We start from the raw sequence: 19,065 nt of genomic DNA on the forward strand, positions 1-19,065 counted from the left end.
ATATTCTGTCTCTCCTAGTCCCTAAACATTAGTTGAGTATTACAATCCCTGCACTCACAGAAATTATTACTGAGGAAGATAGACTAAAAATTAAATTATGATGTTATGAATAAAGAGAAAATGGTTTTCTAACAAGGAATGAATAATGGAATACAACTTCAGATAGCATGATGATTCCAAGAAAGCCCCTTGGAGGAACTTCTACTGGATCCTTAAGGACTGAGAACCCAGCCAGATACGGGGAAAAAACTGGTTGAGGACTATTTCAGGCAGAAGATAAGAAAAGCATGTGGGAAAATGACACGAAATAGCTTGAACAGCCTAAGAAAATAAAAGAGAAGAATGACAGAAAGGTATAGACCATACACTGATTTATATTTTGTTTTAAAGTGCAACAGGTAGACACTGAAGGATTTTAAGCAAAGTGATTATTTGCTTTTTGTTAAAGAAAAAAAGACTGCTTGTAGGAGAACAAGAATAGAAACCAGGGAACTAATAATGAGGCTGTTAAACAATCCAGGTAGAGATAATGATGACCTATGCTAGGATGTGACAGAGAGAAATTAAGACAGAATGTTTTCAGGTAGGATTGACAAAGCTTGCTGATGGACCGAATATTGGGGAGATGAAAGAGAAAGAGGAATCAGGCCAGAGGAATCCCTGGGTTACTGGCTACAGCCACTGGATAAACCGTGATGTCACCTTCTGGGAAAACCAAGAGGGAGATGAATGGATCCTATTTTTATACTCCTTGGGCTATCTGCAATACTTTTATAAGAATGAAATTAAGAAACTGGACCTTAACTGTGGTGAAAGAATCTGTAAAATTACCAAAAAGAAAAATTATCTTGAAGATGCAAAAATGTATCCATCTCCTTTAATCACCCAACCAGGCCTTTTTATTGTCATTAAGTTTACTTGCTTCACTTAAAGTTACTCTGCACAAAGTGACTATCTCTGTTCTTCCGATTACTAAGCTTACCACATATGTAGGCGTATCCGGCTTTTAATGTATATTAATTATTTTTAGTCATAATGCTAATAGTACTCCTTGTTATAAATGAAATTGTTCAGGCAAGGGTTATTTTCTATATATTTCAAATAGAAGGTGGTATCTCACAGGTATTCAATCAGAGGTAGGCAATTTCCTAGATTTAGGCATGCCAATGTAGGACTATAATCATTATCTTGGATAGTTCATGATAGTCCCAAATTCCAAGAAAGTTTTGATTCAGAAAAACTGAGAGTATGGGGTGACTAGATTTTTTTAAAGTTAATTCTAGAAACAAAACAGTGTCAAACACCTGACAGGAAGTTTCTGAATATGCTAACAACTCAATGCACTCACAAGAGCTTTCCAAGACAGCCTATTAATTTGATTAGCACAGTACTGTGTCAAACTAAAAGGTGCCTCAATGCCCTTCAAAACAGATGTTCTAACTGACTTTTTAAATACCTGATTTACAATGATGATTTCTTACCCCTTTCTAGGGGTATTAAAGTAAAGACACTTTGGGGGTTATTTCATTTAAAATACCTCCTTAACAAGCAGTCTGTTGGCTTCAAAAGACCCTTTGTGCTTGGCAGTTTTTTTGACCCCAGACATGAAAGGCATGGATGAAATGAAAAACAACATGAATCTGAGAAATGGAGAGTTAGAAAGATAGTAAGAGTCATTTATAAACTCTTCATATTCAGCTTCCAAACCTCTCACACTTTAATTTCAGAATGAAGGATGTTTTGTTTTTTAGGGGTCGGTGTGCAGAAAAGCAGAAAAGTTTCTCATATATAACAAAGATTACTTGAGATTCATTTTGAAATATAGTCTAGAAACAAGCAGGATTCTTGTCTAAAATACATGGAATTCTGACCCAAGCATTTTAGTCTTATCAAGATTTAAGGGTCCTAGGCCAGGCACAGTGGCTCAAGCCTATAATCCCAGCACTGTGGGAGGCCAAGGCAGGAGGATCACTTGGGCTCAGGAGACCAGCCTGGGCAACATGGCAAAACCTCCATCTCTACCAAAAAAAAAAATACAATAAATTAGCTGGGCATGGTGGTGTGTGGCTGTAGTCCCAGCTACTCGGGAGGCTGAGGTGGGAGGATCACCTGAGCCTGGCAGGTTGAGGCTGCAGTGAGCGGAAATTGTGCCATTATACTCTAGCCTGGGCAATAGAGTGAGGATCTGTCTCCAAAAAAAAAAAAAAGATGTAAGGGACCTAAACATGGACAGAATTCCAAAACTGTAAGGAAATGTTTTATAGAAACATAGTAGATTAGGGATTTTAAAACTATAAGAAAGGAATTAAGAAACTGGACCTTAACTATGGTAAAAAGATTACCATAGTTTTCTTTAGTAAATATGTTGAGTATTAGTGCGAAAATCAAGTGGCGTTCTACTCAACTGCCTTGTGACATTGGATACTATTTTCCATAAAACTAGTTAAGTAGCTACCATCAATATCTCTTTCTCTCTTAATTTGAGGACTGCATAAAAAACAAATTTTCTCCCTCAAAGCTCCCTTTTCTTAACAAACCTAACATCAAATCTTTCTCCAATAAAGGGCAGCTCACATAAATATAAAAAAGAAAATGTGCTGGGCAAATCACTTCCCTGGCTTTCTGGGTTTGAATTACGTATCATTTACTTCCTGGACTAGGAAAAAAAAATTGGTTACACAAAGTCACAAAATTCTTAAATTTCTGGACAGGATTCTTTCAACTATAACAAAACTCTTCAATTTCTGGACAGGATTCTTTCAACTATAACCTACCCAGTCTAAAGTTGCATTCACATGCCTGTAATCCCAGAACTTTGGGAGACCGAGGTGGGTGGATCACTTGAGGCCAAGAGTTCAAGACCAGCCTGGCCAGCAAGGCAAAACCCTGTCTCTACTAAAAATACAAAAATTAGCTGGGTGTAGTGGCGCACACCTGTAGTCCCAGCTACTTGGGAGGCTGAGGCATGAGAATAGCTCTAACCAGGGAGGTGGAGGTTGCAGTGAGCTGAGATGGTGGCACTGCATTCCAGCCTGGGTGACAGAGTGAGACTCTGTTACAGGAAAAAAAAAAAAAACAAAAAAGTTGCATTCAATTGCCCAGTCGAAAAGATGGATAACGTCTAGCCCTAATGATTCAATTGTAATACTCCAGTAAGATATGAAACTTGAATATATGACGATAAAAATTGTCTTAATATCCTTTAATTCCATTCATATTGTCTCTCTTCTCATTCATAAATACTCAATATATCAAGATGGCCCAAACTTCTTATAAACCCATCTGTTCTGTGAAATGTGACTGTTATAGTTAAGGGATGCTTGTGAGACACTTAAGTAAAGCTATTTCTCAACTGTTCATGACCACCACCAGTTTTTCCTCTCCTTAGTCAGAGGATTACACATAGCTCCAATTATCAAAGGGTACGATACTTGTTTTTAAAAGGTGGGGAAGCAGACAGTATTTTCACGTAATATCATTTGAGCAAATAAAATTCTTCCTTAATATTTTTGAGTCATGATACGCCAGCACTGCTGTTCCTTAACCTAATACAATTATACTTAGGTCTGCATTGTAAATGGAAAACTGGTCTACATGACAAGATTTACTCTACCTAAACTACAGGCTGGAAGTGGGGGACCTCCCATTTCAACTAAAAGAATCCGTGTCACACCTTAAGTGTGATAAAAATTCAGTGACTAAAAAAATACCCTAACCTAATTGTCAACTTCACTTCTCATCCCATCAGTAACTTTAGAACACCGAACTGCTAAAAAACACACATCAGCATTACTGATTTGAGAAAAAGAAACCAAAACAAGTTCAGAGTCAGGAAAGACTGCCTGTCACATTGATCTACTGTTAAGTTCCCAATATTATCAAATACTTTTGAAAAGGAGAAAGAATCTAACGATTCTTATCAGTGGCTTATTTGTACTCTATGGTAGCTGCCTATTTTTCATATCTTAGTATCAACGGTCACGTAAAATCTAGCAACTACCACTTAAAAAAATCAGTACTTTTGATCTTCATCGAATTGATAAATCTTAAGAGTAGTTACTAATTCTAAAGCTGACACATAAGAGCGGTGACATCAGAACATTTCAAGATCCAAAAGCAATTCCAACACTGATTAAACCCTCAAAAATATTAAAGTTCAGATCCCTTCTCCACAACACACGCAAGCAACTCCAAATAAATAAATGCGGGGAGGGAGGAAGGCAGGACGTAAAATTTGCCATCAAACTCCACAATGTTGTTAGGTTGGAGAATTTTTTTTTTTTTTGGCTGATCGAACAAACAAGTCTTGCACAGGCTCTCCTTCCCTCTTGATGGAAAATAAGTTAGAAAACGCCCTAAGACAAGCACCCAAAGAGTCTAGATAGCTATTCCCCTCTCCTCCCTCCCTCCCTCATTTTAAAAAAACAGCAAAAATAATAATCAGGCTTCCACGTTTTGGGTTAGCCTGTTACAGATGACCCAAGTATGCAGAAATAAAATAAACCAGTGAAACTCCAAGGCCAGCTGCTGCAACCCTTGGCTATCAATGAAAGCTGTATCCAAAGTACTAGAACGAACAGTCCCACGAGAGACATAATGGCGGTTAGCTTCCTGCTAGGTACCTTCTAACTAGTATCTCTCTCCAGCCAGCAAATATCTTAAGACCATGCGGCCCTTACCTTCTTTCGTCTGCGCATTGGTGATCTGCAGGTCGCAGTCGGCAGCTTTCAGCTTCTCTCTCCCCATAATCTGCTTCTTTAAGTCGCAGAGGGAGATGTGGAGCCCATCAAAGGTGACGGTATCATAGTTGAGTTTAGAGGAAAATTTATAATGCACACAGGACATGGTGCCAAGGGATTCCTAAGGTTCAGCGAGGAGACGTGGACACTCTCAATATATGTATATTTATAAACTTTAAGAGCAAAATATGTACACACAAAACACTTAAAAGACACCGAAGGACCCTAAGGCCTCAGATTAAATACCCCCCAACCACAAGGGGTTCGTCAGAACAATAATCCAGAGCCCCCCCGATACTCAGAATCACTTCATGGGGGAGGAGGAGGACGAGGACGGGTAAGAGGGGAAATCGAGAATCCGCCAACGGGCACAATGTCACCCGGCTGGGTCCCCCTCGCTCATGCTAAGGGGCCGGCAGAGACGGGGGGATAGGCGGTGCAGTCAGTAGCGGTCAGTCCACACGTTAAGAGTCCGAGCGACCCCACGGGGTCAGGGGTCCATAGCGCGGCCGCACCTCCCGGCGGGTCTCTCTCTCCGTGGATTGGGGTGACCCAGGCCCCGGGAGAAGGTTGAGGGGAGAGGGCCTAGGCCCGGAGTCCACGAGCGGCCTCACGCCTCCTCCTGGTTTCCGGACGACCGGCGTCAGCTTCCCCAGGCCCAGGCCCAGGCCCCCACCGCACACAAACCCCTGGCGCCTGCTCCCCGGAGGCCACGAGCGGCCCCGCGGCCTAGGCCGAAAACGCGCGGTCGGCGGAGGAGAGGCCTTCCCGCAGGCCGCCCCCGGCTCCGCCTCCCCCCGCCGCCGCCGCCGCCTCGGACACAAAGCCGGCACTAGGCCTCGGCGAGGCCTCGGAGCACTTCCTCACCACCCCGGGCCCCAGCCGGCGGCCGGGTGGCTTCGGCGGACCCCGGGGACACCGCCGAGGCTCCCTGACGCTTCCTCTCGCCGGATCCTCCGCGCTTCGCTCGCCTTTCGTTTCCGTCGCCTTGAGGCCCGGAACCGGGAGAACACGCCCGCAAGCTGCCGGGCAGCGGCCAGGGCTTCTCCGGCTCCCTTTTTGTGTTGCCCCCTTGCCGCTCGGGGGCCCTCACCGAGCGGCGGCGACACTTCCAAGCCAGGCACTATGGCGGACGCGGCCTGGCTTCGGACGAGCGCCCCACTCCGGGGTCTCTTAAGCAGGGATTGCACGGGCGGCGCGCGCGAGGCGGGGCTGGCGTGCGCCGATAGGCGGGCCAAGGGGCGGGGATGCTGACGTCACAAAGCGCACGGCCCGCCCACGTGACCCCGTGCTTTGTGACTCCAGAGCGCGGAAACTGAACGAGCCGAGACAACAGGAGGAACCAATTGCTTCACAAGGGAGGGGGGGTTGTCGCGTCGGGAGGAGCGGCTCACAGGGAGGCTCGGTGGGGAGAGCTCGCCTTGCCGGGGCTGCGTGCAGTTTCCACTGCAAAATGGCTTGCCTAGGGGTGGCCAGCTAACTCCCCTTTCCCCACAGGTCCTGTCAGCTCCCCTAAGCCTCCCAATTTAAGTGAGCATTATGGTTGCTAAGCAGAAAACTATGGTTGCTATGCAAGCGCTCCCTAGCTGCTGCTTCCCTAATAAACTGGCTACCCTATACTCTTCACAAGTGGAAATCGTGGAGCAGCCGCTGCCAAGAACTGACAACAGCCACTCGCACCATACAGATTTATTGAGCTCTTACTATGTGCTAGGCACCGGGCTGATCGCATAATAACATTGCCAGGCTCAGCAGCCACGTTGTCTGGGTTGGATCCCTACCTGTGGGGCTCTAGATTTAACCCCTCTGTGCCTGGGTCTCCTTGGCTGTAAAATGCCATTAAAAATAGTACTTGGTTTACTTGTTTGTTATGGATTAAATAAATCCATAGTCTAAGACCATGCCGGTGCATTGACATGGCTCAGTGCACCGAAATATTAATAGCTGTGGCTCAATAAATGTCAATTTAACAACAAAAACCCTACGTGGTCAACATGACCATTATTTCCGATTTACAGATGATGGAACTGAAGCTAGCAATCATGTACTTTCTGAATTTGCAGAAGGGGATGCCTGCTCAGTGGCAGGGTCCCAATTCCATTCCTAAGCGCAAATGCCAGGAACAGTGACAAGAACCCACCTCAGTAGATTGGAATTTTTTTTCCTTCAGGCATGGGGACGTTATTACATTCAGAAAAAATCATAATGTAATAAAATTACATTCACAAACGATAGTAACTATCGTTTACAATCCATGTTCCTCATCTAGTCTGAATTTTACAGGCGAGGCTCAATGAATCTAGGCAACTGAGAATAAGATCCTATAGCCAAGAAGTAGCAGAGTTTCCCAGGGACTTCCTGAAAGCACACTCCAAATTCTTACTGAACTTGATTTAAAATTAATCATCATCCTGTCAGAAAAGCTTTCCTAAGGCCATCTTTTTTGAATAAGATGGCGATCTTTCTCTATCCCTTTAGTCTTTTCTTCCTAGCACTTGCAGATAGTTGACAGTTATACATTTACTTTTTAATTATCTGTCTCCCCCAACCTCTACCTTCAGCTGACAATAGGGATCTTATCTTTATCTTTGTTTTTGCTGTATCCTCAGATCTTAGAACATAGTAGGTGCTCAATAAATATGTGCTGAATTGCTGGATACATTTTTACGTGATCCATAGAGATATCGTGGCAATACAATTTTGGCCACAGTCATAGGGCAGCTCTAGAGACACCAATACAATTTAACTCAACCACACACATCAGTACTTTTCATATATAACACATTTCTTCCACTTTTACCTCTTTGTTAATTCACCAAAAATTTCTTGCTGTCAGGTCCTCTTTAGGTTGGTTGCTTTTTCTTAAAAGCCTCTGTGTGAATGAAAGGGCGAAGGCTATCTCTAGTGAAAGGAAAACTCGACGAGAAAATTGCAAACCATCACGGCATTCACTCTGAAGCGGTGAATCTATTCCCTTCGCCTGTCTTTGGCCTACTGCTTTATATACTGAATGCCTAATTTAATCAGCCTGGTGCATCATGGATCTCAAAGGGGGCCACAGCCTCAGGATAGGATAGAGTGGATCATAACCTAATCAGTGGGAGAGTGTCCTTGGAAAGAATGTTGTCAATTGGTCCAACTGTTCTAATCCGCCAAGAGCTTTGTTCAACCTTGATATTCTCACTTACAGAGGCCTCACTTCATATCACGTTAAACAGGTCAAAATGCATTAACCACCCCCAATAAGCCTATGACTTGAGTTGCCTGACTAATTGACACAATGCTACATTTGGTCCATTTCACTAAATTCTTTTACTAATCTTCATTTTGCAGTTTTCTTTTTTTAAACAAAATCTTTTTATTTTCTTTTTTCTTCAGTGAGCTGAACTGTAAATTTTGCCGTTTTCCTTGGGTAATATGGAGCTGTTCTCCCTGCCACTTCTCTCCCCTACCAATAGTTTTGTAAGCCCTGAAAAAGCCTTTTGTATTATCCTGCAGTGAATGAAGCACTCCTGTCTAATCTTCCCATAATGTTACAATTCTGGAGGTTCCATGTCCCAGGATTTCAAACCTTTGTCGTTCTCAAACCCAGTAAATACAGCCTCATATCACTGATCATAGACAGTTATTAGACCCTTTAACTTATTTTCTTATGTCAAAAGTTCAGTTCCAGCAAGAGGAATTGGGAGATCCAAGGAGCTCTGCCTGCCTGCTGTCTGTAGTGAACTACTCAATCTCAGGAAGTTGGAATAAGGTCTATTTCATGGAGGCTGTTCTCTTTTTGTTTGTTTAATTATTAGTAGTATTATTTTGGAGTCCGGGTCTTGCTCTGTCACCCAGACTGGAGGGCAGCGGTGCAATCATAGTTCACTGTGACTTTGAACTCCTGGGATCAAGCAATCCTCCTGCTTCAGGCTCCTGAGTAGCTGGGACTACAGGCTTGTGCCAACATGCTCAGCTAATTTTTTAGTTTTTTCAGTGGTGTCAGAGCCTCTCTATGCTGCCATGCTGATCTCAAACTCATGACCTCAAGCAATCCTCCCGCCTTGGCCTCCCAAAGTGCTGGGATTACAGGCCTGAGCTTGTGACTGGTCCCAGGGAAGCTGTCCTATGCTTGTATATTGAATTTAATCTTAAAAATGCACCAACAAGGCCAGGTGCAGTGGCTCATGCCTGTAATCCCATTACCTTGGGAGGCCGAGGCAGGCGGATCACCTGAGGTCAGGCATTCAAGACCAGCCTGGCCAACATGGTGAAACCCTGTCTCTACTGAAAATACAAAAATCATCCTGGCACATTGGCACTCACCTGTAATCCCAGCTACTGGGGAGGCTGAGGCAGGAGAATCACTTGAACCCGGGAGGCAGAGGTTGTGGTGAGCCAAGATCTTGCCACTGCACTCCAGCCTGGGCAATAGAGCGAGACTCCATTTCAAAAAAAGCCGGGCGCGGTGGCTCACGCCTATAATCCCAGCACTTTGGGAGGCCGAGGTGGGTGGATCACGAGGTCAGGAGATCGAGACCATCCTGGTTGACACGGTGAAACCCTGTCTCTATTCAAAATAGAAAAATTAGCCAGGCACATTGGCAGGCGCCTGTAGTCCCAGCTACTCAGGAGGCTGAGGCAGGAGAATCACTTGAACACAGGCGGCAGAGGTTGCAGTGAGCCGAGATCGCGCCACTGCACTCCAGCCTGGGTGACAGAGTGAGACTCTGTCTCAAAAAAAAAAAAAAAAAAAAAAGCACCAACAGCAGAACCATCATCAGGTTCTAAGCCTCGGTGTTCTCAGTCCAATTCACGTCCCTTACATCACACTGTATTTTCTCCAGAGAGTTGATTGCTTTTATGTTGACTTTCTATTTTATTTAATATTTCAGCCTCTAGTTGGGGTATTTTTTTTTTTTAATTTTTTGCAGTTGATGTAATACAGTCCATCAATCCACAGGGTGCTGTGACTCACGTCTGTAATATCAGCACTTTGGGAGGCTGAGGTGGGAGGATAGTTTGAGCTGGGGAGTTTGAGGCAGCGGTGAGCTATGATCGTGCCACTGCACTCCAGCCTAAGCAACAAAGGGAGAATCTGTCTCCAAACAAAGTCCATTGACCTTTCTCGCTTTATGTTTTTTTTTTTTGCTTGGAGAAATGGCTTGTAGCCCACTCAGCACTCATCTTAGATTTTCTTTTTGCTATATTTCCTTCTAGTTTATGTATAGCTTCATGATTTTAAACTCCGTAATCTATTTGATTGTGTTTTTGGTGTACAGGGTATAATATAGAACGAAGATCATTGTATTCCCTTTTTCACTGTGAAATATATTGTTAATGAAGAGTCTAAGAGTGGTGCCTCACACCGGTAATCTTAGCACTTTGGGAGGCCAAGTTGGGAGGATCACTTGAGCCCAGGAGTTTGAGACTAGCCTGGGCAATATGGCAAAAACCTATCTCTACAAAAAATTAATAACCACGTGTGGTGTCACATGCTTATAGTCCCAGCTACTCAGGAGACGGAGGTGGGAGGATTGCTTGAGCTTGGGAGGTAGAGGCTACAGTGAGCTGTGATTGTCTCAGTGCACTCCAGCCTGGGTGACAGAGTGAGACCCTGTATAAAAAATAAATAAATAAGTAAATAAAGGACAAAATATATCTCACTCTCTTGTCCACGCTGGAGTGCAGTGGCACAATCTCGGCTCACTGCAAACTCCGCCTCCTGGGTTCAAGCGATTCTCTTGCCTCAGCCTCCCGAGTCGCTGGGATTACAGTCCAGCACCACACTGGGCTAATTTTTGTATTTTTAGTAGAGACAGGGTTTCGCCATGTTGGCTACGCTGGTCTCAAACGCCAAACCTCAAGTAATCTGCCCACCTTGGCCTCCCAAAGTGCTGGAATTACAGGTGTGAACCACCGTGTCCAGCCTTATTTTAATTTTTTTTAATGTTTAATTTTTGTTGGTACACAATATACTCGTTTTTTAGAGCAGTTTCAGGTTCACAGAAAAATTGAGTGGAAAGTACAGGGTTCCCATATGCCCGTCTCCCCTCATACAGCTTCCACTATTATTAACATTTTGCATTGATGTCATATATTTGTTATGATTGATGAGTCAGTGTTGATACATTATTAACTAAAGTCCACATTTCATATTAGGAGTCACCCTTTGTGTTGTACATTTCTATGGATTTTGGCAAGTGTACAGTGACATATGTCCACCGTTAAAGCCCTAAAATTCCCCTGTGTCCTTCCTAGTCAACCCTCCGTCCTGTTGCTGGACAAAGGGATCCTCATCCAGACCTCAAGAGAGGGTTCTTAGATCTGGCACAGGATAGAATTCAGGGTGAGTCTCAGAGTACAGTGAGAAGAGATAGTGTATTGAAAGCTACTCCGTTGCAGAGTAGGGCGTCTTCAGAAAGCAAGAGGAGGCATGCACTGTCTTTATTTTAACCTCTTCTAATATAGGGGTCTTATCTATGTGAAAGCTAAGCTATGTCTACGTGCTAGTGGGCTGACAGCATAACAAAATTTATTACCTTGTTGATTTAAAGAAATTTATCCTTGGCATTTTAGTGCATAAGTATATCAAAAAGCATGACTATAATGATCGTAAAAGCATATATTGTTATGAGAGATTGGGACATCTGGACATTTTGTTGTTGGAGGAGTTTGTCCTTGCAGGCATTACTAAGCTGTTTCTTCAGTTGTAAACATCATATGACCATGAGCCGTGACCAGCAAGGAATGTGTCTTGCTAGTTTTAAGATGGAGTCTGTTTTAAAATGGTGACACTGGCCAGGTGCAGTGGCTCATGCCTGTAATTGCAGCATGTTGGGAGGCTGAGGTGAGTGGATCAGCTGAGGTCAGAAGTTTGAGACCAGCCTGGCCAACATGGTGAAACTCCATCTCTATGAAAAATACAAAGCTTAGCTGAGTATGGCGGCGTGGACCTGCAATCCCAGCTACTCAGGAGGCTGAAGCAGGAGAATCACTTGAATCTGGGAGGCAGAGGTTGCAGTGAACTGGGATTGTGCCATTGCACTCCAGCCCGGATGACAAGGGTGAAACTCTGTTTCAATCAATCAATCAATCAATCAGTTAATAAGGTGTTAACCCTGGCTCTCCTATGCTACTGTTTCCCCAACCCTCCCTTCCACCCCAAACCCCAAGCAATCATTGATTTTTTTACTGTCTCCATAGTTTTGCCTTTTCTAGAATGTCATGTAGTTGGAATCATAGGTGAAATCATACAGCCTTTTCAATTGGAGTATTTCACACTTATGGATAAGTAGCAAGAACATAAGAAACCCCTATTTAGCCTTTACTCAGATTCAGCAATTGTTTGCATTTTGTCCCATTTCGTTTTTTTTTTTTTTCCTTTTTGTTTTTCTTTTTTTTTTTAGAGGCAGAATCTCGCTCTGTCACCCAGGCTGGAGTGCAATGGTGCAATCATAGCTCTCTGCAGTCTTGACCTCCTGGGCTCAAGCAATCCTCCCACTTCAGCCTCTCAAGTAGCTGGGACTACAGGCTCCAGCTACCATACCCAGGTACTTTTTTTTTTTTTGTAGAGATGGGATCTCACTATGTAGCCCAGGCTGGTTTCAAACTCCTGGGCTCAAGTGATCCTCCCCCATCAGCCTCCAAAAGTGCTAGGATTACAGGCATGAACCACCGTGCCCCATCTTGTCCTATTCCTTTTTTTTTTGTTTTTGAGACACAGTCTCACTCTGTCACCTAGGCTGGAGTGCAATGGCACCATCTCGGCTCACTGCAACCTCTGCCTCCCAGGTTCAAGCGATTTTCATGTCTCAGCCTTTCAAGTAGCTGGGACTACAGGTATGAGCCACCATGTCCAGCTTTTTTTTTTTTTTTTTTTTTTTTTTTTTTTGTATTTTTAGTAGAAACGGGATTTTGCCATGTTGGCCAGGCTGGTCTCGAACTCCTAACCTCAAGTGATCTGCGCCCCCACCTCCCGCCCCTCGGCCTCCCAAAGTGTTGGGATTATAGGCGTGAGCCACCGTGCCTGGCCCCATTTTTTTTTTTTTAATTAACCATTTGTCCCTTGCCCTTCTTCATATAGGTATATCTGGATCTCTCGGAAAGGATTTTGCAGACACCATGCCTCTTTATCCCTAAAAACATCCATGTATATTTCTTGAGAACAAAGGCATTTATCTTACACATTACATTTATCAAAATTCAGAGGTGTAACATTGATACAGAACTATTATCCAATCCACAGTTCAGATTCGAATTTTGCCACCCACTAATGTAATTTATCTCTCTTTTTTTTTTTTCTGGTCTTTGAGCCATTCCTCAATCACACATTGCAGTTAGTTGCCATCTCTCTCAAATCTCCTTTATTCTGAAACATTTTCTTAGCCTTTGTCTTTTGCTTTTTTTTTTTTTTTTTTTTTCGAGACAGAGGCTTGCTCTGTCACCCAGGCTGGAGTGCAGTGGCTTGACCACTGCAGCCTCAAACTCCCTGGCTCAAGTGATTCTCCTTCCTTAGCCTCCTGAGTAGCTGGGACTAAGGCATGTGCTACCACACCTGGCTAATTTTTAATTTCTTTGTAGAGACAAAGAGTCTCGCTGTGTTGCCCAAACTGGTCTTGGACCCTTGGCCTCAAGCAGTCCTCCCTTTTCAGCCTCCCACAGTGTTGGGATTACAGGTGTGAGCCACTGCACCTGGTAGTCTTTTGATATTTTTTAAGAGTACGGGATAATTCATTTATATTGATGTCTCTTGATTTGGTTTAATATTTCCTCATAGTTGGATTTAGAGTTTGAATATCTGGCAGAAAAACCACAGAATTGATGTGTCCTACTTAGGGAATCATTGCAGCAGGGAGTCCATGATGGCTACTCATTATTGATGATGTTATTTTTCTTTTTATTTTTTTATTTTCAGAGACACAGTCTCCTTTTGTTGCCCAGGCTGGCACAATCGTAGCTCACTGAGACCTCAAACTCATAGACTCATGCAATCCTCCTGCCTAGGCCTCTCAAAGCTTGAGATTTTGAGAACAAAGACATTTTCTCTTACACGTTACATTTATCAAAATTCAGAGATGTAACATTGATACAGAACTATGATCCAATTCACAGTTCAGATTTGAATTTTGCCACCCACTAATATAATTTATCTTTTTTTTTTTTTCTGGCCTTTGATCCAATCCTGGACAACGCATTGCAATTAGATCATTATGTTTGCATGAGGCATGAGTCACCACACCCAACCTATTTTTGATTTTTAAATAAGGTTGTTTTGCTGGTTTTATCCACTATACAGATATTACCCCTTTGGAATTAATAAGTAATTTGTGGGGAGATACTTTGAGACTATTTGAAGACCTTGTTCCTCATGAACTTTTCACTCGTTAGTCTAATATTCATTCATTGAACAGTCCTACCTGAACAATGATTAGTATGGCAGTTGCAGAATGGTGATTTTTCTAAGTCCTTCATTCCTTTTTAATTTTTTAGTTGTTAGTTTAGATATACTTTGATGAATAGAAATGTTTAAGTATAATGTCAAATTTAAAAGATTTTCCTTTATAGGCAATGCATTTAGTCTATTCTAAAAGATTTTAAGTTTGCCATTCATATTTAATTCTTTTGTCTAGCTGAGTTGAGTTTTGTTTATGGCATGAACTGTGGGTTCTGTTTCATTTTACTTTCCACATATGGATATCCAAATGTCTCAGCACCTGTCATTTGATACGTCTGCTTTTTTCTCGTGGATTAACTTTTTTTTTTTTTTTTCCTCCAAATAGTCAACTGTGTTTTTTGGATTAAAAGTATAATAATTCAGCTGGGTATGGTGGGTCATGCCTGTAATTCCAGCACTTTGGGAGGCTCAGGCAGGTGGATCACTTGAGGCCAGGAGTTTGAGTCCAGCCTGGGCAGCATGGCAAAACCTGTTTCCACTAAAAATACAAAAATTAGCCAGGCATGGTGGTGCACACCTGTAATTCCAGCTACTTAGGAGGCTGAAGAATGAGAATTGCTTGAACCCTGGAGGCAGAGTTTGCAGTGAGCCGAGATCACACCACTGCACTCCAGCCTGGGCCACAGAGCGAGACTCTGTCCCAAATAATAATAATAAAAAAAATAATAATTCACTGAAAATCATTTCCCCCAAAAGTAACCTGTACTATTCTGCCAATAGCACCAATTTTTGAATTTCATGGGTTTTTGTTGTTGTTGTTGTTGTTTATTTTTTGTTTGTTTTTTTGTGGGAGCTTCTCTCTGCCATCCAGGGTAGAGTGCAGTGGTTTGACCATAGCTCACTGTAAATTCGAACTACTGGGCTCAAGCAATTCTCTTGCTTTAGTTTCCCTAGTAGCTGGGACTACAGGCGTGTGCCAACATGCCTGGCTAATTTTGTTTTTTTTTGTATTTTTTTTTTTAGCAACAGGGGTCTTGCTATGTTGCCTAGGTTGATCTTGAACTCCTAGGCTCAAGCAATCCCCCAACTTCAGCCTCCCAAAGTGCTGGGATTACAAGCTTGAGCTGCCACTCTTGGCACTTCTTAAAATTTTAAAGGGGTTTAAAAAAAAAAAAGCAAAGAAGAAGAATAGTTCATGGAATGTGAAATATTTCCTATTTAGCCCTTTACAGAAAAAGTTTACTGACCTTTTCTCTAAATTATTTTTCAGCCATTCCAGTTTGATAAATGACTAGCTGAACATTTACCAAAAGTTTGTGTTTTTTTAAACTATATTTTATGATGGTTTAATCAGATGGGATGATTTTGTTTTTAGAAGATTTTTACAATATTATAGTTGATGGCTTTTTGTTTTGCCTTCTCAGCAGTCTTTTAAAGAATGTTCAGCAAGTATGATGACTCAAGCGTGTCATCCTAGCACTTTGGGAAGATGAGGTGAGAGGATCGCTTGAGCTCAGGAGTTCAAGACCAGCCTCGGCAACATAGGGAGACCCCCATTTCTACCAAAAATTTAAAAATCAGCAGGGCGTGGTGATGTGCACCTGCAGTCACAGCTACTTGGGAGGTCAAGGTGAGAGGATCACTTGAGCGCAAGAAGTTCAGATTGCTGTGAGCTATGATCTTGCCACTCCACTCTAGCCTGGGAGACAGAGCAAGACCTTGTTTTGTTTTGTTTTGTTTTCAGACAGAGTTTCCCTCTGTTGCCCAGGCTGGAGTGCAGTGGCGTGATCTTGGCTCACTGCAACCTCTGCCTCCCAGGTTCAAACAATTCTCCTGCCTCAGCCTCCTGAGTAGCTGGGATTACATGCATGAGCTACCACGCCCAGCTAATTTTTGTATTTTTAGTAGACATGCGGTTTCACCATGTTAGCCAGGCTGGTCTCGAACTCCTGACCTCAAGTGATCTGCCTGCTTGGCCTCCCAAAGTGCTGGGATTACAGGCGTGAGTCACTGTGCCAGGCCTAAATGAGACCCTGTCTCCTAAAAGAAAAAAAAAATCAATGTGTAGAAATGTAATAAATTAAGTCATCATATGAATAGATTTTCTGAAAATTGATGTGAAAAATCCATTGTTTTCACACTGTTCATTTAATTCAAAACTCATTCAATTTGCAAAATTTAGAAGTTTGACAATACTGTGTGTGAGAGTTGGAGACTAGACCAATTGTTTCCCAAAGTGATTATTCCAATATACATCCCATCATTGGTGGGGGATGTATCCCAATGATGGGATGTATATTGGAACTATCACTTTGGGAAACAATTTGGCATTTTCTAGCAAATTTGAACACTCCTATACTCTATGTAATTTCATTCTTGCTTATATATCCATGGTAAAATTTAACTCCAGCAACTTTAAGCATCCCTTTACCCTATGAATCAGTAATTCTATTCTTGGCTCTATACCGGAGGTAAAATTTAACTGTACTTGAACAAGAATTCATGGAAGCTGTCTTTTTAAGAGGAAAATCTGGAAAGCTGGTCATGGTGACACGTACTTATAGTCCCAGCTACTCAGAAGGCTGATGCAGGAGGATTGCGTGAGCCCAGGAGGTCACCACTGCACTCCAGCCTGGGTGCCCAGAGTGTGACCCTGTCTCAAAAAAAACCAAAAAACAGAAAACAAAAAAATAAACAAACAAACGAACAAAAACAAAAACAAAAACAAAAAAACAAACAAAAAAAGGCGGGACACGGTAGCTTGTGCCTGTCTCATCCCAAAGTGTAATTGTAATCCCAGCATTTTGGGATGCCAAGGCAGGAGGAGGATTACTTGAGCTCAGGAGTTCGACATTAGTCTGGGCAACATGGTGAAATCCCATCTCTACAAAAAAGACAAAAATTAGCCAGGCGTGATGGTGCATGCCTGTAGTCCCAGCTACTTGGGAGGCTGAAGTGGGATGATTGCTTGAGCCCAGCAGGCTGAAGGTGCAGTGAACTATGATAATGCCACTGCACTCTAGTCTGGTGCCAGGGTGATACCTTGTCTCAAAAAAAAAAAAAAAAAAAAAAGCTGGAAACAACCGAAACACCCATCAACAAGAAAAGATCGTGGTCTCTCCAGATAATGGAGTATCATACAGCAGTGAAATAAATGAAATATAGCTACATGTAGTAACATGGTGGTGAAATCTTTTTAGCTTATCTGGATCAACAAAGCAAGTATCCAAAGATGACATAACTTTTTAATGAATTTCAGAGACACATAAAACTGAACAATACATTATTTAGCTAGGCATACATATTTTTAATTTAATTTTTATATTTTTTTAGAGACAGAGTCTCGCTCTGTTGCCCTGGATTCAAACAATCTTCCTGACTCAGCCTCCTGAGTAGCTAGGACCACACTCAGTTAATTAATTCTTTTTTTTTTTTTTTTAAAGACAGGGGGCTCACTATGTTGCCCAGAATGGTCTTGAACTCCTGGTCTCAGGGGATCCTCCCGTCTTGGCTTCTGGAAGTGCTGGGATTACAAGCAAGAGCCATGGCACTTAGACCTTAATACTTCTTTAAAAGGGTGACTAAACAACACAAAATTCAGGGGCTGGGCACAGTGGCTCACACCTGTAATCCCAGCACTTTGGGAGGCTGAGGCAGGCGAATCTCTAGAGGTCAGGAGTTTGAGACCAGCCTGGCCAATATAGTGAAACCCTGTCTCTACTGAAAATACAAAAATTATCGGGGTGTGGTGGCGCTTGCCTGTAATCCCAGCTACTCCGGAGACTGAGGCACAGGAGAATCACTTGAACCTGGGAGGCAGAGGTTGCAGTGAGCTGAGATTGCATTACTGTGCTCCAGCCTGGGCGACAGAGTGAGACTCTGTATCAACAACAACAACAAAAACAAAAGGCTGGGCGCCGTGGCTCATGCCTGTAATCCCAGCACTTTGGGAAGCTGAAGCGGGCAGATCATCTGAGGTCGGGAGTTCAAGACCAGCCTGACCAACATGGAGAAACCCCGTCTCTACTAAAAATACAAAATTAGCCGGGCATGGTGGCGCATGCCTGCAATCCCAGCTACTCGGGAAGCTGAGGCAGGAGAATCACTTGAACCGGGGAGGTGGAGATTGTGGTGAGTTGAGATCGTGCCACTGCACTCCAGCCTGGGCAACAAGAGTGAAACTATGTCTCAAAAACAAACAAAAAAAACAAAAAAAAAAAAAAAAATCAAAATTCAGGACAGCGATTACCTCTGAGATGGAAAGATGAGATAGGAAGAAGCCACCCACCCCTCCACGTCCGCTCCCAGAGATGTGAGTTGTCGGTAATGATGTTGTTCTTGGGTGAGTGGGTTCACAAGTGTTCCTTATTTTACCATAAATAAATAAATAAAAAATAATTAAACTAACGGAGAGTCATGCCTAGGGCAATGATGATGAGGTGTTATGACATTGGGATTATGATTCATTTATTTATGTTTTCCTGAGTTTCCTTCTCTCTCCCACTGCCCCGACTGCCAGCAAAGCATCTTGTAAGCATTCAGACAGAGAAATGTAGTTCCTTTCAAAGAAGCAAGAATTAGGCTAGCTCCCTAAATCTAGTTAAGATTAGATTAGTCCTTTCAAAGAAGCAAGAATTAGGCTAGCTCCCTAAATCTAGTTAAGATTAGATTAGTCTAATTAGATTAATCTAGATTAATTAATCTTGACTAATCTAGTTATGTACGGTTATGGCATTAGCTGGTGGTGTTTTTGTGTGTGTGTGTGTGTGTGTGTATGTTTTGAGACAGGGTCTTGCTGTGTTGCCCAGGATGGAGTACAGTGGCACAATCACAGCTTTCTGTAGCCTCAACCTCCTCAGCTCAAGCAATCCTCCTGCCTCAGCTTCCTGTGTAGCTGGGACCACAGGCACATGCTACCACTCCTGGCTAATTTTTAAATTTTTTGTA

At 42.8% G+C, this 19,065-nt stretch overlaps 1 protein-coding gene across 4 annotated transcripts in view; it reads right to left on the reverse strand.

The window, feature by feature from the left end:
• The window catches only part of RBBP6 (RB binding protein 6, ubiquitin ligase), a 32,723-nt gene extending 26,821 nt beyond the window's left edge, over nucleotides 1-5,902 (reverse strand). For 2 of the 4 annotated variants that reach the window (XM_009196171.4, XM_009196170.4), the window contains exon 1: nucleotides 4,680-5,251. In XM_009196171.4, coding sequence (XP_009194435.1) covers nucleotides 4,680-4,845 — 166 coding nt within the window. In that variant the 5' untranslated portion in view covers nucleotides 4,846-5,251. Of the gene's footprint in view, nucleotides 1-4,679 lie in introns of all 4 variants that reach the window. The other 2 variants (XM_003916687.5, XM_003916686.5) reach the window with 1 other exon arrangement.
• Between the last annotated feature and the right edge of the window lie 13,163 nt (nucleotides 5,903-19,065).

This window comes from Papio anubis, chromosome 18 (assembly GCF_008728515.1).
Source record: "Papio anubis isolate 15944 chromosome 18, Panubis1.0, whole genome shotgun sequence".
NCBI classification, from domain to species: Eukaryota; Metazoa; Chordata; class Mammalia; order Primates; family Cercopithecidae; genus Papio; species Papio anubis.